General features: G+C 35.5%; 1 protein-coding gene across 2 annotated transcripts in view; it reads right to left on the bottom strand.

The window, feature by feature from the left end:
- Positions 1–24057, bottom strand: part of CEP120 (centrosomal protein 120) — a 79299-nt gene that overhangs the window by 8289 nt on the left and 46953 nt on the right. For both annotated transcript variants that reach the window (XM_024757146.1, XM_024757147.1), the window contains 2 exons: positions 22448–22570; positions 15116–15214 (listed from right to left, as the gene is read on the bottom strand). In XM_024757146.1, coding sequence (XP_024612914.1) covers positions 15116–15214; positions 22448–22570 — 222 coding nt within the window. The remainder of the gene's footprint in view (positions 1–15115; positions 15215–22447; positions 22571–24057) is intronic.

The following is a 24057-nucleotide window of genomic DNA, read 5'->3' as shown; positions in this document are numbered from 1 at the left end:
GGCAGAGTTTAAAATTTTCTGTTCTCTGCCTCTGGTATAGAGAATTAAAATTGATATTTACATACTCATCTTGTTTCCAGCAAGTCTGCTAAACTCACTTATTAATTCTAATAGGTCATCTGTAGATACTTTCTGGTTTTCTATGTACATAACAACTGTCATCTGCAAATGACAACAGTTTTACTTTTTCCTTTCCAGATGATAGACCCTTTCCGCCTGTTACACTGGATAGAACCTCTAGTACAATATTAAGATTTGATAATAGAGGGTATTTTTCTCTCATTCCTGATCTCAGAGGAAAACCTTTAAGAAATATTTTTTGGTAGGTTTTATTAGATTAAGAAATTTCCCCTACATTCTTAGTTTGCTAAGAATTGTTACTATGAATGGGTACTGACTTTTTCTGCATTTTTGATAGGAGCATTTGATTTCTTCTCCTTTATTTTTTTTTCTTTTATAAATTTATTTATTTTTGGCTGCATTGGGTCTTTGTTGTTGGGTCTTCGTTGCTGCGTGCGGGCTTTCTCTAGTTGTGGTGAGTGGGCTTCTCATTGCAGTAGCTTCTCCGAGTTTCGTAGCTTGGGCTCTAGGCGCACGGGCTTCGGTAGTTGCGGCACGTGGGCTCAGTAGTTGTGGCTCACGGGCTCTAGAGTGCAGGCTCAGTAGTTGTGGCACACGGGCTTAGTTGCTCTGTGGCATGTGGGATCTTCCCGGACCAGGGCTCGAACCCGTGTTCCCTGCATTGGCAGGCGGATTCTTAACCACTGCGCCACCAGGGAAGTCCTCCTTTATTTTTTAAGGGGGTAAATAGTCAACTTCCCCTTTGTTTCATAAATAAACTTAGTTGTGATGCTTACAAGTTTTATATCTATGTTCATGAGATTGGCCAATTAATTTTCTTATAATGTCCTCGTCAGATTTTAGGATCAAGATAATGCTGGTCTCGTTTTTTTTAAAAAGCGAGAAGTATTCTCTCTTCACAGTTTCTGAAACAGTTTGTGTAAGATTAGTGTTAGTTCTTTCTAAAATGTTTACTAAAATTGAAACGTGAAGCCATTTAGGTCTGGAGCCTTCTTTTGGTGAAGGTTTTTCATTACATATTAAATTTCTCTAATAACTATATGACTACTTCTATTATCTGTTTCTTTTTGTATTGGTTTTGTGAGTTCTGTGTCTCATATTCACATAAAAGTTTCATACCATTCTCTTATGTCCTTAAATGTCTGTGGATCTGTAGCCCTGTCCCATTTTTTTAAACGTTGATATTGGGAATTACTGCCTATTGTTTTGGTCCTTGAACACTCTTTGCCAACTTTGTTGATTTTGCTGTACATTTTCCCCATATTTCATCAATTTTTACTCATTTTGATTATTTCCTTCCTCCTAATTTCCTATTTGCTTACTGACTGTTTGAAAGGGATATTTAGAGAATAGATTTCATGCTTTTCTTATTGATATTTTTCAAGTGAACCTGAGGCTATGAATCTCCTTAAGCACAATTGTCATTAAAGCTCATGTCTTTACATGTTTTAAATATTTAGTTCAAGACATTTTCTAATTTCATTTGTGGTCTCCAATTTAGCCATGGGTTAGAAGAAGTGTACTATTTCAATCATGGGGGATACTTATTATCTTTTTATTACTAATTTCTAGCTTAATCTCACTGTGCTCAGAGAACATATTCTGAGTTACAATCCTCTGAAATTTGTTTAGAATTGCTGTTCGATTCAGCATATGAGCAATTTAGCTAAATGTTCCAGTGCACTAGAAAATGATGTGTATCCTGGGACTTGTTTATTTATTTATTTATTTTTTAAAGGGCTTCAAATGCTTGGCTATCTATTTATTTATGGCTGTGTTGGGTCTTCATTTCTGTGTGAGGGCTTTCTCTAGTTATGGCAAGTGGGGGCCACTCTTCATCGCGGTGCACGGGCCTCTCACTATTGCGGCCTCTCTTGTTGCAGAGAGCAGGCTCAGTAGTTGTGGCTCACGGGCCTAGTTGCTCTGCAGCATGTGGGATCCTCCCAGACCAGGGCTCGAACCCGTGTCCCCTGCATTAGCAGGCAGATTCTCAACCAATGCACCACCAGGGAAACCCCCTGGGACTTTTTTGATGAAGTATTCTACATATAACAATGGTTAGGTCATCTAAATCTTATTATCCATTGTTGGTTTGCTCTATCAGTTCCCAGGAGAGTTACGGTAAAATCTACCATTATTATGTGCTTGTCCATTTCTCCTTTTAGTTCTATTAATTTTTGCTTTATATAAATTTGTGGCTGTTACCAGGAACACTCAGTGTAGAACTGTTGTCAGCTTCTAGGTGACTGACCCTTTTATGATTATGAAAACTCTCTTAATCTACAGTAATGCCTCTTGCCCTAGAGTCTAAGCTCTGTGGGTTAATATTAATGTAACATACAATTTCCCCTCTTTTTAAATTCAACCATTGTGTACTTATAGTTAAAGCGTCCTTATATTTAAGTCACATACTGTTGCTTTTTTAATTCAGGTTTTAGTTGAATATGTCTTTAATAATGGTATTCAGTCCATTTATATTTAAAGAAATGGGTGATATATATGGGTTTCAATCTTTACACATTACTATTTTCTACTTTTTCCATCTATTTTATGTTCTGCTTCTCTCCTTTTGTCTTTTTTTAGATTTATCTAATATTTTATGTCATTCTATTTTTCCCTTCTATCAGCTTATTTTTACTCTTCTTTTACATAGAAATTAGGACCTTTACAACTTCACAGACAATGCAACATACTTTAAACATTTTAACTCTATTTATCCCTTCATATCTTTTGTACTATTATTTGCCATGAATTTTAATTCTCTATATTTTAAACCCAACAAATACTGTGATTGTTTTCTCCCAATTTTTGTTAGTCTGAAAGTCTTACGTCGCTTTCAATAATGAAGTACATTTTCACTGGATACTCAATTTAGGTGGGCCATTACTTCTTTTCAGTACTTTAAGGATGTTATTCCACTACGAATTCCTTTACTACTATTGAAAGTTCATCTGTCAATCTCATTGTTGCTCCTGTGAAGGAAACGTTTCCCTCTTCATCCATGGCTTTAAATATTTTCTTTGCTTTGGGGCTATTTTTTTTTTATTAATTTTTATTGGACTACAGTTGATTTACAATGTTATGTTAGTTTCTGCTCTACAGCAAAGTGAATCAGTTATACATATAAATATATCCACTCTTTTTTAGATTCTTTTGCCATATAGGTCACTACAGAGTATTGAGTAGACTTCCCTGTTCTATACAGTAGGTTCTTATTTGTTAACTATTTTATATATAGTAGTGTGTATATGTCAATCCCAAACTTCTAACTTACCCCTCCTTCCCCCTTTCCCCCTGGTAGCCATATGTTTTCTGTAACTGTGACTCTATTTCTGTTTTGTAAATAAGTTCATTTGTACCATTTTTTTTAGATTCCACATATAAGTGATATCATACGATCTTTTTCTTTCTCTGACTTACTTCACTCAGTATGACAATCTCTAGGTCCATTCATGTTGCTGCAAAGGGCATTATTTCATTCTTTTTTTATGGCTGAGTAATACTCCATTGTACATATGTACCACATCTTCTTTATCCTTTCCTCTGTCAATGGACATTTAGGTTGCTTCCATGCCTTGGCTATTGTAAATAGTGCTGCAATGAACACTCGGTGCATGTATCTTTTCGAATTATGGTTTTCTCCAGATATATGCCCAAGAGTGGGATTGCTGGATCACATGGTAGCTGTTTTTTAAGTAACCTCCATACTGTTTTCCATAGTGGTTGTACCAATTTACATTGCAACCAACAGTGTAGGAGCGTTCCCTTTTCTCTACACCCTCTCCAGCATTTATTGTTTGTAGACCTTTTAATGATGGCCATTCTGACCAGTGTGAGGTGATACCTCATTGTAGTTTTGACTTGCACTTCTCTAATAATTAGTGATGTTGGGCCTCTTTTCATGTACTGTTTGGCCATGTGTATGTCCTCCTTGGAGAACTGTCTATTCAGATCTTCTGCCCATTTTTTGATTGCATTGTTTTTTTCATATTGAGCTGCATGAGCTATTTGTATATCTTGGAGATTAATCCCTTGTCAGTAGCTTCGTTTGCAAATATTTTCTCCCATTCTGTGGGTTGTCTTTTCCTTTATGGTTTCCTTTGCTGTGCAAAAGCTTTTAAGCTTGATTAGGTCCCATTTGTTTATTTTTGTTTTCATTTTCATTACTCTAGGTGGTGGATCTGAAAAGATATTGCTGCGAGTTATGTCAGTGAGTTTCTGCCTATGTTTTCCTCTAAGAGTTTTATAGTGTCTGGTCTTACATTTAGGTGTTTAATCCATTTTGAGTTTATTTTTGTGTATGGTGTTAGAGAATGTTCTAATTTCATTCTTTCACATGCAGCTGCCCAGTTTTCCCAGCACCACTTATTGAAGTGGCTGTCTTTTCTCCACTGCATATTCTTGCCTCCTTTGTCACAGTTTATCTCTGGACTTTCTATCCTGTTCCATTGATCTATATTTCTGTCTTTGGGCCAGTACCATACCGTTTTGATGACTGTAGCTGAAGTCAGGGAATCTGATTCCCCCAGCTCCGTTTTTCTTTCTCAAGATTGCTTTGGCTATTTGGGGTCTTTTGTGTTTCCACAGAAACTGTAAATTTTTTTGTTCTAATTCGGTGAAAAATGCTATTGGTAATTTGATAGGGGTTGCACTGAATCTGTAGATTGCCTTGGGTAGTCATTTGGACAATACTGATCCTTCCAATCCAAGAACGTGGTATATCTTTCCATCTCTTTGTGTCATCTTTGATTTCTTTCATCTGTATCTTATAGTTTTCTGAGTACAGGTCTTTTGCCTCCTTAGATAGGTTTATTCCTGGCTATTTTATTCTTTTTGATGTGATGGTAAATGGAATTGTTTCCTTAATTTCCCTTCTGATCTTTCATTGTTAGCGTATAGGAATGCAAGAGATTTCTGTGTATTAATTTTGTATCCTGCAACTTTACCAAATTCTTTAACGAGCTCTAGTAGTTTGACTATTTTAAATTATTTACAAAAGAGACCCAGCAGAGTTCTCTAGCTCTTCTATTATGTGAAGACAGTGGAAAGATGGCCATTTATGAACGGGGAAGTGGACCCTCTCGACACAGGACTTGACCATGTGTACACTTTGATCTCAGACTTCCAGCCTTCAGAAATGTGAGAAACAAATTTCTGTTGTTTGTAAGCCATCTAGTCTGTGCTATTTGGTTACAGCAGCCCAAACAGACTAACACAGGGGTCTGTGGCTACACAAAAAGTAGTCAGTCTCATATACCCTATCCTGTATGTCACTTAGGTTCTTTGTTGTATTTTCCATCCTTTCTTCTGTTCCAGTTTGGACACTTTTTATTGGTTTATCTTCAGTTCACATATCCTTGGTTCTGCTGTTAATTCATCTACTGAATCTTACAATTCATTTGTGATACTTTTCAGTTCCAGAATGTCTATATGATTGTAAAGGTTCTACTTCTCTAATACATTTCTCCATCATATCACCTATTTCCTAGTAGTTATCTCTAACTTTGTGTCTGGTGATTCCAAAATCTGTTGATTTATTTCTGTTGAGCAAAAGACAATAAGACATTCCACATGCAAGTCTAATAAACAAATGAAAAGATGTTCAAAGTCAATAATCAGGGAAATGAAAATTTAAGCCACAGAATGATATGATTTCAGACCCACCAAACTGGAAAAAATTAATACATCTGATAACAGCCAAGTGTTAGACATGGTGTGAAGAATAACAACTATACACCATTCTTGGGAACTGCAGATTTGTACAACCACTTTGGAAAGTAATTTCACAACATTTAGTGAAGCAGAAGAAATGAGTGAACCCTATGACCAGAAGTTCTACTTTTAGATTTAAACACTAGAGAAAAATGTTAATGTATAAAATATTTCACTGTTATCTTATTTTGAGAAAACTTGGAATATTCATATGTTTAAGTTTTATAAAGCAATAAAATAAACTTTACTGCATCAAAATAGCTAAATTTTGAATCACACACGGTAGTCACAGAAGAATGATTCAAACAGAATATTTCCATGTATATAAAGTTTAAAAACATACAAAAGTAAACTGTTGTTTACCAATATTTTTAATACCTTATAAGCTTATAAAGAAAAGCAAAGGAATAATAAATACCAAATTCAGCAAAGTAGTTACCTGCAGAGAGGATGCAGGTTAGAAAAGGCACAAGGAGCACTGATAATGCTGTTTCTTACACTAGAAGGTGGGGGTTGAAGTGCAGAAGAATCTTCTTTTTTCCCCCTCTTTGGAATGTACGATATATTTCATTTAAAGAGTAATTATTAAAAAATAAAGAAAGGAAAAGAAATCCAGACAAGGATACACCAAGTTGTTATCTCTGGCTGAGGAGGTGATAAGGTTACCAGTGACTATTACTTTTCTATGTCATGATGCTGCAAAATTTGGATTTCTTTTACACTAAGCAAATATAATTGCAAACAGGAAAAAAATGGTCAATTATTTAATTTTAGGTTATTTTATAAAACTAACTTTATAAAACTGGAAACATTTTAATCCTTAAACATAAGAAAAGCCTTTAAATGCCTTGAAGTTTTAATCAAGTATATATCATTAATAATAATCACACATGCACACACAAAAATTAGAGGTTAGAGGAAGAAATCCTCTCTGCTGCCAGGTGCTCTGGGTTAAAGGCTCCTCAATCAAGTGAGTATAATCTTTATTTTGCCTTGGCTGCCTATAAATCCAGAGAGGAGATGTAAACATGCATACACTAGACTAAACAGCGGCTAAAACGTGGCCACTACTTACTCTCCCACTCACACATACCATGTAAGTCTGTGGGAAAAAACTTACAGCTAAACTAAGGAGCTCAAGTCAAGTTTTCTGAAAATAACCCAGAGCTGACAAGTCAGTAGGAGGGCCTGGATGGTTTCAAGACACAGTTTTTAACCAAGACTTGGACCTCCAACTGTTTTCTTAAACAAAGATTTACATCCCATCCTTGGCTAAATTACTTGTAAATTAATCAAATTAATTACTCTGAGTGGATAAGCAGGAGGCTGGACAAGATAGTGCTGATGTCAGCCAATGAAGTCTGTGTTGTTTTAACTAAATATATCAGCTTAGTTTTAAACAGATCTACTGTGCACAAATATGGTAAGGGACTCACATCCTACCCAAAATCTTAGTTCTGTTTCCTGTCCTGTGAACAAACATACCTAGTTTTAATGTATCAGACATGATAAATTTCTGGGAAATTTAAATTTCCCAGAACAACAAATTCATACCTTTTAACAATGATTCATTTATTTTTAAAAAGTAGTGGCTGTTATTCTTCCTCCATAACTATATTCTAATGTGTCAAGAAATGTTTTAAAATAAATATGCTACTTAGAACACAGTAAAGTAACAATCTTAACTTGGAGATGGGAAAAAAAGAAACTAAATTACCCCTTAAATGTCTAACAACCAGAACTCTTTAAAGTCAGTGTTATACATCATACCAAAGATAGCAAATCCAGACTGTATGGATATCGTTTCCTTGTCTTCTAAGTTAGGACCCATTTTACGTTACACTTATTTATATTTTACAGCTGTCGCCTACCCAGTTACCCAAGAACAAAAAAGTTTACAACATGGAAACAGAGTTTTATGCTTTTGAATCAGAAGAAAAGATTTTTTTCCAAATAATTGGAAGATTATGATTTTTTTTAATTCACAAATTGACTATACTGGGTCACCTTTGAGTAATGGAAATGTCTGTTTAAACATTCTTTTGGCAACAGGCACGGAGCATTAGGTCTTATTTCCAAGCTTTACCAGCTGGGTTTTGTCATTAACATTTATTAACAATCTAAGATATGGCTTTCGCCGTCTAATCCGTACTACACAAATGTTTTGTATGGCCCTCCAGAGGATTTTGCTGTGACAAATTACTGGCAGAGATTATAGCCCCGTGGCTATTCACCAGAGGCAATGTAAAATTAACATGGTACTAATCCAATTTAAACAAGAAGTTGCACAAACAATCCTCTGAACAAAAGCAGATAGAGGATTCCAGTTTTACATTCAAATACAATGTGTTTTTAATAAAAAGCTTTAGGAAAAAAATTGAAGTAACTTTCACACATATAAATTGTGCCTATTTGATGAAGGTATTAATTTTGATCTTCCAAAAACAGTGGCAGAACACAATTCACTACGGTAATCGCAAGGTCTATTAAATTTCTTCTTAAAGTGTTGCATCTCAAATGTGGTCTGTAGAACATCAGTGATTCCTAGTGACCTTGAAATATGTTTACAGTGTTGTTTCTAAAGCAGAAAGTCTGTGGGATAAGGAATAGAAGTGGTCTGCAATGAAGGTTACTGTACTGAAAGAATGAGACTATTTTCTTTCATGAAGTAGAAGTCTGGAGTTGAACCAGGAATTTAACACCATGTTTTCTTTTCTTCTTAATTCACTTACAGTAACTTAAGAGAAAAGAGGCATCTGAACTTTTGTGATACACTCTGTTATTAGGCACAAATAGTTAAAATTACTTTGCCAATGCTTTTTAGGCAAGAAGGTAGAAAACACTTAGGAAAAAAGGGTAAACAGAAAACAATGAATTAAAGGAAAAATCCAGAAGATAGCAAAAGTGTATGAGAATGCGTATGTTAGGAAGGAGGGGTGCTTGGGTGGGAGCCTTTTAAACTGAACGTTTTTTTAAGAGTCTCAGTCCATGAACTGGGGGGGTTTTGTTCAGATTATTTTCTTACATTTGAAAAACCACCTCAAACAGTGAAAACGATGTCTGTCAACATACACATATGAACATAACTTAAAAATCAATTTACTCAAAGTAATAAATTTTTACATGGATATTTCTTAAGAAACATAACAATTATAATGAAATTATGCTCTGATAATTAATCACTCATTTCTCCAAAAGAAATGCCCTATCAACAGCTCACAGGCTTCCATCTTTTCATTACTAACTTTGGTAATGCCTTGTAATTAATTACCATTGCATTAGCTCTTATCCTTCATAAGTTGCATAAATTTCTTCAGTGGTAGGCACTGTCTGCCACTTCCTCCCAATCTACTCTCCATTTTAAAACTTGAAATGAGGGGCTTCCCTGGTGGCGCAGTGGTTGAGAGTCCACCTGCCGATGCAGGGGACACGGGTTCGTGCCCCGGTCCGGGAAGATCCCACATGCCATGGAGCGGCTGGGCCTGTGAGCCATTGCCGCTGAGCCTGCGTGTCCGGAGCCTGTGCTCCGCAACGGGAGAGGCCACAACAGTGAGAGGCCTGCATGCCACAAAAAACAAAACAAAAAAACACTTGAAATGATTTCATATCTAATACTGATATTTATTATTATTTTTTAATGTTTACTTTATATTGGAGTATAGTTGATTTACAATGTTGTGTTAGTTTCAGGTGTACAACTGAGTGATTCAGTTATACATATACATATGTCCATTCTTTTTCAAATTCTTTTCCCATTTAGGTTGTTACATAATATTCAGTAGAGTTCCCTGTGCTATACAATCCTGTGCTTATATTCTTGTTGATCATCTATTCTATATATAGTAGTGTGTATAAGTCAATCACAAACTCCTAATATATCGCTCCCTCCAACATTTCCCTTTTGGTAATCATAAGTTTGTTTTCTATGTCTGTGCATCTGTTTCTGTTTTGTAAATAAGTTCATTTGTATCTTTTTTTTTTTAAGATTCCACATATAAGTGATATCATGGTATTTGTCTTTCTCTGACTTACTTCACATAGTATGATAATCTTTAGGTCCATCCATGTTGCTGCAAATGGCATTATTTCATTCTTTTTTATGGCTGAGTAATATTCCATTGTACATACATACCACATCTTTATCCTTTCCTCTGTCAATGGACATTTAGGTTGCTTCCATGTCCTGGCTATTGTAAATAGTGCTGCAATGAACACTAGGTGCATGTATCTTTTCAAATTATGGTTTTCTCCAGATATATGCCCAGGAGTGGGATTGCTGGATCATACGGTAGCTCCATTTTTAATTTTTTAAGGAATCTCCATACTGTTTTCCATAATGGCTGTGCCAATTTACGTTCCCACCAACAGTGTAGCGTTCCCTTTCCTCCACACCCTCTCCAGCATTTACTATTTGTAGACTTTTTGATGATGGCCATTCTGACCGGTATGAGGTGATATCTCACTGTAGATTTGATTTGCATTTCTCTAATAACTAGTGATGCTGAGCCTCTTTTCATATACTTTTTGGCTATCTGTATGTCTTCACTGGAGAACTATTTAGATCTTCTGCCCATTTTTTGATTGGGTTGTTTGTTTTTTTCATATTGAGCTGCATGAGCTGTTTGTAAATTCTGGAGATTAATCCCTTGTCGGTTGCTTTGTTTGCAAATATTTTCTCTCATTCTGTGGGTTGTCTTTTCATTTTGTTTATGGCTTCCTTTGCTGTGCAAAAGCTTTTAAGTTTGAGTAGGTCCCATTTGTTTATTTTTGTTTTCATTTTTATTACTCTAGGAGGTGGATCCAAAAAGATAGTGCTGTGATTTATGTCAAAGAGTGTTCTGCCTATGTTTTCCTCTAAGAGTCTTATAGTGTCCGATCTTACATTTAGGTCTCTAATCCATTTTGAGTTTATTTTTGTGTATGGTGTTAGGGAGTGTTCTGATTTCATTCTTTTCCATGTAGCTGGTCCAGTTTTCCCAGCACCACTTATTGAAGAGACTGTCTTTTCTCCACTGTATATTCTTGCCTCCTTTGTCATAGATTAGGTGACCATGGGTGCGTGGGTTTATCTCTGGGCTTTCTATCCTGTTCCTTTGATCTATATTTCTGTCTTTGTGCCAATACCATACTATTTTTTTTTTTAATTAATTTATTTTTGACTGCACTGGGTCTTCGTTTCAGTGTGTGGGCTTTTTATTGCAGTGGCTCCTCGTGTTGTAGAGCATGGGCTCTAGGCTCACGGGCTCTAGAGCGCAGGCTCAGTAGTTTTGGTGCATGGGCTCAGTTGCTCCATGGCATGTGGGATCTTCCCGGACCAGGACTCAAACCTGTGTCCCCTGCATTGGCAGGCGGACTCTTAACCACTGTGCCACCAGGGAAGCCCATACCATACTGTTTGGATGATTGTAACTTTGTAATATAGTCTGAAGTCAGGGAGCATGATTTCTCCAGCTCCATTTTTTCTTCCTCAAGATTGCTTTGGCTATTTGGGGTCTTCTGTGTTTCCACAGAAATTTTAAAGTTTTGTTCTAGTTCTGTGAAAAATGCCATTACTAATTTGATAGGGATTGCACTGAATCCGTAGATTGCCTCGGGAAGTAAAGTCATTTTCGCAATATTGATTCTTTCAATTCAAGAACATGGTATATCTTTCCAACTGTTTGTGTCATCTTCAATTTCTTTCATCAACGTCTTATACTTTTCAGAGTACAGGTCTTTAGGTAGGTTTATTCCTAGTCATTTAATGTGATGGTAAATGGGATTGTTTCCTTAATTTCTCTTTCTGATCTTTTGGTGTTGGTGTATAGAAATGCAAGAGATTTCTGTGCACTAATTTTGTATCCTGCAGTGTTACCGAATTCATTGATGAGCCCTAGCAGTTTTCTGGTAGCATATGTAGGATTTTCTATGTATAGTATCATGTCATCTGCAAACAGTGACAGTTTTACTTCTTTTCCAGTTTGGATTCCTTTTTCTAATACTGATATTTGAAACACCGTTTTTGAACCATTTCTCCCTCAGCTTTGAATGACAAAATACAATGATAACCCACTGTCCTTGTGTTTTTCTGATACTTATTTTCTATTATTTATGCTAACTTCACTTGCATTTCTTACCACTCTGCCATGTTCTTGTTAAATATCAGCCCTCCCAGCTGAACTTTAGGTTTACTGTGGGGAGAGAATTGCTGTATCTAGAGCATCTACCAGTGTGCAAGGTGCAAGTACTTGATGAATGAAAAATAAACAAATAAAACAACTATAGATGTTTCTTCAGACTCAATGCACTCTCATCTCTTTACACCTAACTTTAGGAAGTTCACCTACTGACTGACAGTATTGCATATCTGCACAATTAGCCCTAACATAGGTTTTCCCCCTTTTGTCAGTTTCTACAGAACATCTATATTAAATCTACCATCCATATACAAAGTACTGTTACTAGTCAAACTACACTGAACCTCACTTCCCCACTGCTACTATTATATAACAACATTCTCCTATCTTGTAGACTTAAAAATTTTCTATTTTTGGTTGGTGTCTGTCATTTTTCAGCTACTCAGTCGTAAATCCTTCTAATATTTGTTCTATTCATCAATATTCCAAAGCTACCATCTGATTAGGTCCCCAATGACTGAAACCAAGAATACTACACAATAGCTTTATGGCTCATATCCTTTTAACAACAGTTACCATTTATTGAGCATACACTATGTACGAAACACTGTGTTAAATGCTTTACAGACCACTCATTTAATTCTCAGAACAACCTGTGAGGAAAGATTTTTCGTTTTCCAAATGAGGAGACTAATCAGAGAAATTATATTCCCCAAGTCCCAGAGGTAGTTAAGAAGTACAGCCAAGATTCAATACAGCTCTCTTGACTCCAAGGCCATGTTCTAAACTGCTATGTATGCTGCCTGTGGTAGAATTTGTGTCCTGTTATTTTTAATAGCCACTCTCACCACATTATTTCCTTGCTCCCAATTCCACAGGGACTCCTCCCTGTGGTGCTAAATGTAACTTAAATATCTTGCCATCATGACTTTATATTAGCTTATTCTCTTTCAAAGTCACTTTAATTCTCATTACCTGAGCTAGTCTATCTGTCAGTGATGTCATTTTCCTTGCTTATGATAGGCCAAATCATGACTTCTTCTGCTTCAATACTCACTCTGTCAGAAATCCCTAATGTCTTCCACAGCTCACTTTGTTCTATTTGAAATTCTTTCATTATGTGGCTTCTATGGAATTAAACCATAACATTATAAAGCAGGAAGAGCCTGAGACCACACTCTAGTCAAATGAGTCTAATCCTTGCTCTATCACTTAGTACCTGTGTGATCGTGCACAACTTACTTAATGTCTCTAAGTCTGTTTCTTTCATCTATAAAATGGAAATATTACCTGCTATATAGGGATCTTGGTTAGGATCAAATGAAAACGTATGAAGGGCTCAGCCTAATACCTAGCACTTATCAGCTTTCCTTCCTCCTTAAACATAAGAATTCTAAGTTCTATCTGCCACATCTTCAATTATCACCTCTGCAAAAGGATTCCTTCATGTTATTAAGCTCAATCATCCTCCCAACATCAGTCCATATTTCTAAATGCTTGCTGAATTTCTTTCTGTAAAAATTAAAATGTTCAAATCTGCAAGTCCTATCTCCTCCCCATGCCTCAATCAGCTTCTTGTCTTAATAACCATCATTACAATCCTGGAAAACTCTCTTTCCAGACGTGAAGGCTTGAACCCTTGACATCATCTTTGACTTTCCACTCTGCATTCTGATTAGGTATAGTGTACTGTACAGAATCTACCAAAACCATGTCTTTTAAAATAATCTCCTTGTCATGTCCCCACTGCTACCTAGTCCTTATTTCCTGAAATGACCTCTAAAATGGGACCTCCTCTGTTCTCCATGGAGAGTCTATGCTTTCTGACTTTGTGCCTCCTTGCTATAATCATTCTATTCATTGTATATACAACATTTTCCCCACAGCTTTCCTAAATCACAACCAGTTCTCCAGAGATCCATCTCAAATATCTCGTCTTCTATGACACCTTTCCTAAATTCTATTAAATAGATGTACTTCCCCTCCTGAGTACTCTGTACAGGTCTTTTCAGGGCTCTTACTATTTGGCAGTAAATGTTATATTTACAGTTTTCTTCCCTATTACTAAACTGCAAGCTCCCTGAGGCAAAGACCTATGTTTTACTTATAACTATAAATCTAGGACAGTGCCTTGAACACAGGAGGCCCTCAGTACTATATATGATTATTCACTCATTCATCTATCCTTAGTCTTGTGAGCATCTATAAAACATATTCAGTGTGTGTAATATTATTTTATACTTATGCTTACAATCTCAATTCATCTAAAAGCTATGTTAAGGCAAACTGCACTATTTATTCTCAGGCAGTCTAGTACATACTCTTCTATGAAGGTGGTAAGCATTTAGTACAATACCACAAAGATGTTTAATGACATTTGATGGTTTGGGAGACACATTAAAAAAAAATACAAATCTGAGAGACCCTACGTACCAAAATTGCATTCGGCATATAACGGACACATTTCAGAAAAGCAAAACTTACAATAAACTAACCACTAATGATCCTTAAAAGTTTAGATCAAATAGATGAGATTCAAAATAAAAATCTTGCTCATATTTTATTTGATCTTAATAATTTGAAGAAATTATAGCCAAAATTAAGGTTAATTCCTCAGGAAGCTAATGGCATTTGTTACCTGGTACCAGGAAGGAAAAAAAAAAGTAATGTAAAGAATTTAGGTAACTACTCTCACTTTTAAATCCTTGTAAAATTATGCAAAAATCCCGTGATCCCTTTTTTTTAATGAATAAATTACTGTGTCTTCCTAGGAATGACTTTTAAAATATGTTCTTAAAATTCTCCCCCCAAAGGCACTCCCAATAGAAGGAAATTAATCCTAAGGAAAAAAGGATGGTAGTTTTATAAGTGAAAGTAAAAGGAGAAAAAGAATGATTGTTTTTAAAGTGAAAGTAGAAATTATTCCCAACTTGCTGTGGGGAAGAGGATAGTTGGCTTTAAAAAAAAAAAAAAGAAAGGAAAAGAAAAAGGAACTAGAAGTTTTAGTTTTTATAAAGGAGGATCTTATGTGTAACACATTAAAAAAAAGGGGGGGTGGGGCCTAATCTCAAATACAGAACTGGACATTTAAATACAGACATATGAACCTAACAGATATTGCCAAATGTGCAAACTTGGAAAAAAAAAAAATATCAAGGGAGAAAGACATAAAAAGAATAATCCATCATTAGCTATAAACTACATACCTGTTTAAGTCTGGCAAGTTCTTTCAAAGCTCGTCCCCACTGCTGCTTATAATGCAGCTTAGACTTAGTTGTGGATTCCAACTTTCTTTCAAGTTCAACCTAACAGTGATTAAAATCATATCAAGTGAAACACTATACCACTGTGTACAATCACTGAAAGATAATATATACAAAGATTCTGGCTTAAGAAAAGAGTTTATATAGTGTAACATATGACATCATCTAAAACTGTTATATAATTTACTGTAAATATTATGGCACATGAACATTTTCTTGTTTAAAATATAGTTGTATTTTTACTGCCTAACAGCCTATACTAAAAGGAACTGAATCAGTCTTAACCTCCAGGCAGTTGCTATAAATGTATTTAAAACATATATATTACATAAAGATCATTACATAAAGATCACAGAGTGAAAAATACATTTTTTTTTTAATATAACAAAAAGCAGTTGTTAGCATTCCATTTCACTGACACTCTCAACCTTGAAACCAAATTATTCCTTTTGGAGACCTATCATTATGTGGAATTTTGTCTTACATTGAAGAGAGCTTGTAGAGATACTTTTATAACTCTATTTTGGCAAAAATCATAGAATGCTGAGAACAGTGAACTGTTTTATCAGAAGGCAGTTTACTGAGAGTACAAAGTCAAAAATATTTTAAGAATGTTAAACCCAAGAGTAAGAAAAATAATGCTCCTAAAAACACTCATCTAACTTTTATTTTCTATTTTTCCTCAAATATATAAAGAAAAACACGAAATAGATTTGATTTTTAAAATACAGTTATTTATACTTGCAGCAGGCAATCTGTTGTGTATGAACTGAAGCCAACTTGGCTAGGTTTTGGAATGTACTCTCTCAAAGTTTCAAACCAAGTACCAAACAAATTCATGTAGCCAACAGACAGTTTTACTATTTAAGTGATAAGGTAATTATATGGATGAATTACAGTAAAATACTGTTAATCTAAACTGGTCTAATTTTTTTATATCAAGTCTAGTTTTTCCCATACACACAACTCCTAATGTTTTGCAGAAAAATAAAATCGAAGACACTATCCAAAAATTCAAGCTTCAGAAAGCTCAGAAGGAAAATAAAATGAAAGGAAAAGCAGATTGCCAAAATCCCTTCACAAAAGACCAGAATGTTCTCTGCAGTAATATATGACTTCATGGAGTCAAGGTCTTTTCTGCTTTACAAATCCCTAGTGCTTGGATTTAAATGTGTTGACATTTCACAACTATACTCATACATCTTAAGTTGAATAATACTCTGAGATTATCAAAGATGATCTCTTCCACTTATGCCCTAAAGACTTATACTTATTAGTTGGTAATTTTAACAAGAGGACATATGTCAGAGAAAAAGCAAAAATCTGTTTTATGACTATGTGATAAAAGAATAGGATTCAATTATAAAAGTGACCATGTCCCTGGGTCTTGGAGAAGGTACAGTATCCTGGATGAGCCTCAGAATGAGGGTTAGGACAACCTAGAGAGATCACTTATACCCACTGAACTGACTCCATCAGAAAAAGCTGGGGAGGTTTTATCAGTTTTGCCATGATTATCAAAATAACTCACATTTGCATTGATATTCACACAGCAGTTCACACTAAAATGCATATATAATAAAAACATATAATGTCTTTATTCTTAACAAACCAAAAAAACCTGTAGCTAACAAATCTGAGACGTTACACATCATTTTTCTAATTCACCCCAAACTACCAAATCAGTGATGCCTAACTTTTTTTAAGGATACAGATGCCTCTGTGATTCTAAAGAAATATATGGACCCAACTCCCAAAAAAAGGTACACAACCAAAATTTTGACACAATTTCAGGGCATTCAAAGACCTCGAGTTAAGAGCCCTTTTGTGGGTAGACATGAGACTTCGGGAAGGCTTTTTTGACTTAAATCATAAGCCAAGTTATAGACTCAAATTAAAACTTGGCTCAGGACCTAGAGTCAATTCAGAGGCTAGTGAAGACCAAGCACAGACTTTCACTGATTCTCAATGTCCCTGTTTCTATCCTTGATATACCCACAACTCTAATTCTCTACTAGAGGCATGGCATTATCTTTGCCTCTAATTTCCTATCCCCCAGTTCCAATGTGTCACAAAAAACTATAGATTTCTCCCTTGAAATATTTTCCAGTTTTATTCTTTTATGTTCTTTCTACCATTTCCTAAGCTCAGGCTTATCTCATCTCTTGTCTGCTCAGCCTCAAACGTACTCTATCTACAAATCCTGGAAATCACTATTACGTCAATTTACTCTCTACTAAAAAATCTACAACAGCTACTACTTGCCTACAGGACTGAGCCTAAACTCCTCTGCCTAGGTGTTAAAGCACTCCAAGATATAATTTCCATCCTACTTGTTCTACTACTTTCTTGGTATTCCTCAACAGGAAACCCTCTACTCCAACCACCGGGTTTGTCTCCCCTACATTCACCTTGTCCAAGTTACTTCCTGAGCCTGTCGATTCTTTTTCTTCATCGCTTATTTAAAACTTCAGATTCAGCTCAAATTCTACCTCTCCATGGAGCTGTCTTAAAACTACTATATTCTGAACACCAAATGACTTCTGAACTGCAAAGAGTTCCTATCACATTCCCTGGTATTCGATTATATATGGTCATTTAAGGTTCTCTGAGTCATCTCCCCAATTATATTACAAACTCTTCTAGAAGTGAGGTCCTAGGGACTTCCCTGGCGGTCTAGTGGTTAAGACTTCGCCTTCCAATGCAGGGGGTGTGGGTTCGATCCCTGGTCGGGGAGCTAAGACTTACCACATGCCTCGCAGCCCAAAAGCCAAAACATAAAACAAAAGCAATATTGTAACAAATTCAATAAAGACTTTAAAAATGGTCCACATCAAAAAAAAAAAAAAGTGAGGTCCCCAAAGGATAACATACTTTTACTCTTTTCTTTTCTCTCATTTTTCCCTTTGTCCTAAGACACAGTAGATGCTCACCAAATGTTCTTAAATACACAAATTTAGTTTCTGTCTTAATCTTCTGTATGCATTACTAAATTATAATGCTTTCCCTATTTTATTTTTTAAAAGTTCCAATTGTTTTTAAGCCATCTAAAAGTCATTTCCCAGCTAAAAGCACATCAAACTATTATTCACTTCTTAAGGGAATCAAGAATTGCATTTGGTAAAACTGTATCTTAATGTTAACTTATTTTTAGACTATTTCAGTGAAAATGGAAATATTTGTGTTATACTGAAGAGATGAGTAAACAGAAAAGAAAAAAGCTCTCAATCAGACATAACCAGAAGTTGCAGACTAAATCAGGTACTTTTTCACTTAAGTCTTCCTTTTTATGCTTTTATCTCTTTGTTACTTAAGAAATAAGATTCTGCCCTCTTCTGGCTCCAAAAAAACTTACAAAGAATGTTCAAAAGAGCTGAGAAGCCTTGTTTTTGCTAGGCATTTAAAAACAGTGGATGAATTCATTAGGTCTGATATAAAGGCGCTTCCATTACACTTTTTTTTTCCTCAACAAGTTCATGGTGCTGTTTATATTTGTAATATGTTTGGTGATTTTTATCCTTTTGGTAGAAGTGTAATTGGAAGAAGAAATTTTAAAAAATCATTTACCATTATTTCTATGGTGATATCTAGTATATATTCAGAAAAGATGAATATCATAAGCCCTCTGTTCCAATTTTGAGATATTTGGCCCTGAATTTCCCCAAGATAAAATGGAAATACTCTTGACACCTACTTAAGAGAACTTGTGAGAATTGATGAGATATTGTCTGAATGCTTCAAATATCTCTGGCAGGCCACATAATTCATAATATATAAACAGAAATACTTTAATATTTGGTTTAATCAAAAGGGGTGGGAAATGTCCAGTTTGATTCAAATTCAAGGTTACTGGTAGAGAAATGAGAAGGCCAAAAATGGAGAATGAAGAGATTGTCCAGATATGTACGAAGCAGAATCAACAAGACTTTGCAATTAAATAGATATCGGGGTAAGAAGAGGAACCAAAAATAGCATGGCATTTGACAAGCTGCAGAAACATTTAATGAATTCAGAAATGCTAGAGGAAAGCAGTTAATACCCTTTTCAACTCAAATTTTTTTAACCACTCAGTCTTGTCTCCAAATTTTCTATATGCACCCTTCTGCCTCTTGAATAGTCATATCAAGGGCTAAATTTTGTATCTATGCTCCAACCATCCCCTCCTCTCTTAAAGCTTCAATTTCTCCTTGCTGTTAATTTCTTGTCCTTAATCTAAAAATATTCTCTGATTTTTCCTACCTCTAAATAAGCTTTTCGCAAGAGCTTTAGGCCCTTGGGCTACATTTTTTCTTGTCTTCTGAGGTTTTTTGAAATTTATTTTTTTATTATTTTTTAAATTTTTGGCTGCGTTGGGTCATCGCTGCTGTGCGTGGGCTTTCTCTAGCTGTGGTGAGTGGGGGCTACTCTTCGTTGCGGTGCGTGGTCTTCTCACTGCGGTGGTTTCTCTTGTTGTGGAGCACGGGCTCTAGGTGTGCAGGCTTCAGTAGTTGCAGCACACAGGCTCAGTAGTTGTGGCTCACAGGCTTAGCTGCTCCTCGGCATGTGGGATCTTCCCAGACCAGGGCTCGAACCCATGTGCCCTGCATTGGCAGGTGGATTCTTAACCACTGCACCACCAGGGAAGCCCTTTTCTTGTTTTCTTTTCAAAGCCAAACTTTCTATAACCTTCTGCAATTTGGCTTCTTAAAAATCAGTGACCTCTTAACTGCCAAACACATTGGGGGTCTTTCCTCAACCACTCTTGACTTGCCCATCATGAGAGATTACTTTCACTTCCTCATTCTTTAAACTCCCCCTTTCCTTTTGGGCACAGCACTAGACTGTTTTTATTACTTCTCTAAATCTCATTAGAGATTAGCCTCCTTCCTCAACTCTTGATTGTTCTCAAAGCTGAACGTCCCCCTAAGTTTTATCATCAATTAGCCTTCCTAAACACTCCTTAAGCAATTGCATATACCTGTAAGCTGTTACTTTATTCAAATGATTCTCAAATCTGTTTGTCTAGGCCTATTCTCTCCCTACTGTATTTTCTCATTTTTTAACCATTTAGTTAAACTCCTTCACTTAGATTACTGCATTAGCATCTCAAATGTAGTATGTCTAAAATCTGAATGCTCTACAACTTCCATCCCTCCAAAGAAGTTCATCGAAAATCTTCACTTCTATTAATATTAACGTCCATTAAGCCAATCTTATAAATTTGAGAGTAATCTTTGAGTTTTCTTACCAGATGAAATATGAATTCTTTAAGCAAACATCTAAGCTCTTCCCTCATGTGGCTGAAAATTACCTTTATTTCCAGCATTCTCTTATCAGGCCTATATTTATTTTAAAATTACAGCTGACATTTGCACAATGCAGGGGTACCGCATGCTAATCCTCCATGCTGTCAAAAAAATGCCTATAACTTTACAGTTGGCCCTCTGAATATGTGGTACTGCATCTGAGGAAGCAACCAACCACGGGTCATGTGGTACTGCAGAATGTATTTTCTGAAAAAAATCTGTGTGTAAGTGGACCCTCACAGTTCAAACTCATGTTGTTCAAGGGTAAACCATACTACTATAATGATTAGACTCCAGGTTCTAGTCAAGCAGCTATCCAAATATGCAACAGATATTTTAATCTTTTTTATACTTTTGTTCAGTACTTCTTTTTGGAATAACCTCATCCACATATTTACCTATTTAAAGTTTCACCTATTCGTAGGCTCCATATATAATGTCATTCCTTCTTTATACTTAGTGTGTTGATTTCAGAAGTTGACTTTGTTTTCCCTTTGGACTCATGGCATTTAGCAAGAGAAAGACGATATCTGCTCATTTGCCTTTTGCTATAATTATTTGGGTATGTTCCCCGTCTCCTTCTGTAACTTGTTATTTACTTGATGGTATCCTGAACATTTCTGAATCATTCATAATGGCATTTAGCATGGTATCATAAATAGCATACAACTTTGCTGGATAATGAAAAACCAACTCTATCAATCAGCATCCTGCCAGGAATCTAGAAATCAGAAGCAATTTAATACAGGAAACCGGTTCAACAGATAAAGGAAGAGCAGAAAGGCCAAAGAGGATATGGTGAGGCAACCCAGTAATCAGCAGCAGCAAGAAGCCCCCACCTCTCCTAGGTAGGAGGGACTACAAAAAGGTACCAGGAAATAGTAGTTCTTAATACAAGCAACCCACAAACTGGGGATGTCCAGTGCGCTAGAACCACAGTGGAGACTGACTAAAGGAAGCGGGAGAAGGGATGCCTGGTGGGAGATGGAACCATAAAAAGATGTAACTACTGCCAGAGAAAATAAAGGAGGTAGAGAGGCAGAGAGAGAGAGAAGAAAGAACTACTCTGGCATCTTCCCAACTCCTATCTACCAATCTTCTGTTAGTGTCTCCCAGTGACTGAATCTACAGAAGAGAAAGGGCAAGGAAGCCTTCACTACAATGCTGAGTGGGAACAGACAGGCAATGGCTGCCACGACAATTAAATCCTTAAGCTTCTAAAGCTTATTTTCCTGTTTATTATTAACTCTGTTATTTTCTTAAGTCTGCTGTATCTTTTTAATAATGCCTAAAATTTATCAAACTCTAAAATACAAGAGCTCATATTGTCAAACTTAGGTTGTCTGTTGGATATTACACATTTTTTTATGCCTAGAACTTGAACATTCTGTCTGTGGGGAATCCCAATATAAATGAGAGTCAGGACCTGGCTTCCAACCGCAGAAAGCAAAATAGGATGGCTATCGCTTCTTCCCAACTAAGAGTAGAGTACAGACCTGTGATTTAAATGCATGCTCCTACCTGAGACAGTGAATCTAAAGGGCAGTAATACGGAGAGAGGGTATTCACAATGGCTACTGCAAAACTGAGAGTTCAACAGCCTAACACGAGAATCAGGGGAGACAGAATCCAGGGACATGGCAGTCATGGCACCAACAGTAGCATCCTGAGTAGACTGTTTTATGACAGGATGGGCCCATGACTTGCTTCCCCCAGGTTTTTTAGCTTTCTTGACAGGTTTGTGAATTCCTCTAGTCCAAGAGTTACTCAGTTCTGTTGTCTGTAACCAAGGACTGTAGTATAGGCTATAACTGATAAAAGCTATGAAATTCAAGTATTGACAATGTCATGTGCCTCAAATTCTCTGATATGTTATTTGATATCAGAATACTATAGTTAAATGTTATTACATTGTATATGCAAGTATCATTTTTTATTTTATAAATTTACCAGTAAGGCTAGTTAAATTGCCATAACTTGACATGGGTACCTTTTCCAAAGTGAGAAGATTTATTTCAGACTGTAGCCGAATTTCTGGTTTGCTGCTTTGCTGATCCTTGAACTGATGGAACTCTTTTTCCAAAATCTTATACTTATTTTCAGCATCACTGAGCTGTATTAAAAAAAATTATAGCCACTTTAAAACAGCAGTACGCAAAGTTTAGTATTACAGAATTCAATTCAATAGTGTCATTTTTTCTTACTTTAAGGCATGTTTATATTAGAAAATTTAGAAAATACATAAAGTATAATGAAGAAAATTAAGATCTCCAGTAATCTTAAAAATTCAGTAAATCAACTATATACAATACAATTGATTAACAATACAATTGATTAACAGTATACAAAAACTTTGTAGGAGTATGACATTTCTTATAAAACCAGTAGCTTGAGAACATTTTTGTTAAATTTTGGATGGCAAATGGAAAAGTCGGTTTATAAAAATACTGAAAATATAATTTTTAAAAATGCAACATGTAAGATTGAGCATTACAGATATACCTGATTATCGATGAAAGTAATTTTAATGCCGTATTTATTGTTCATATAATTTGATACTGTATGAATTTCATAATTCCAATGCTATTACAACTTACAGATTATTTGGCCCAGTCCCTTCATATTTATAGGTAGGAAAATTGAGGATCAAAGAGCTAAAGTACTGAGGCAGTGCCAAAGAGCTAGTGAGCTAGTCACTAGGAGACGCATGAAGAGAATTCAGATCTTTTCATCCCCTACAATGATGCATTAATGAATAGTTCCTTAAATTTAAAAAAAAAAAAAAAAAAGAGAGACTGCCTTGACTAAACACTGTAATTTCCCTTAGAACAGTTTCAAAACTACCAAGAAAAAGAAAAAAAGATATAAAGGTATTTTTTTTAAATGTGGGATTTTTCTAACCAAATGCAAAGAAGCACTGTTTAAAGATGCTTTCTGAAAACATACACCAATATGACTAGCCATCTTTAGATAACCCAATTATCTCTTTAAGACTAAGACTTAACTAAATGCGAAATACTGAGAAAACTGGTGGCAAAAATGGAACTTAAATTACCAATAATAAATTCTTGTTTTATACTAATAATTATCAATAATTCTAATTAGGATTTATCTAGCATCTTTAGGTAATGAATAGCCCACACATGGAAATTTTCCATATAACTGAAGTTTACCTCTTTGAACATGTAAATTTTGTTTAAAGTTGAATAGAAACCTCTCTAAAGAATCTGTCACATTTTTGTTTTAAACAAAAACTAATAAACTTAATATTTGGCATTTTTTTTTACCATTCAGGACATTATCAATCTACTATTAAGAATTACTAATCAAGCTACTAGGCATACTGGGTTCTTTTTCCTTTGCTAAGTGGCCTATAAACTACACTGATTTTTTTTCAGTTCTGATAACTGCCTTTACATATTTGAATATATATACTTTATCTTCATCACCTTGCACTGACAGTGTATCTATCTGTCCCTTCTACCTGTCCAGTTAGAATTGTGTGTATAGTACATGTAACCTGGTTCAGAGTAAGGGCCTAAAAGGTTTTCTTATATATAAAAGGGGAAATGTTTACAGTCATGGACTTTGCAATTTGGG

Source organism: Neophocaena asiaeorientalis, unplaced genomic scaffold, assembly GCF_003031525.2.
Source record: "Neophocaena asiaeorientalis asiaeorientalis breed wild unplaced genomic scaffold, Neophocaena_asiaeorientalis_V1.1 scaffold149, whole genome shotgun sequence".
NCBI classification, from domain to species: domain Eukaryota; kingdom Metazoa; phylum Chordata; class Mammalia; order Artiodactyla; family Phocoenidae; genus Neophocaena; species Neophocaena asiaeorientalis.
This window is presented reverse-complemented; position numbering and strand designations above follow the sequence as displayed.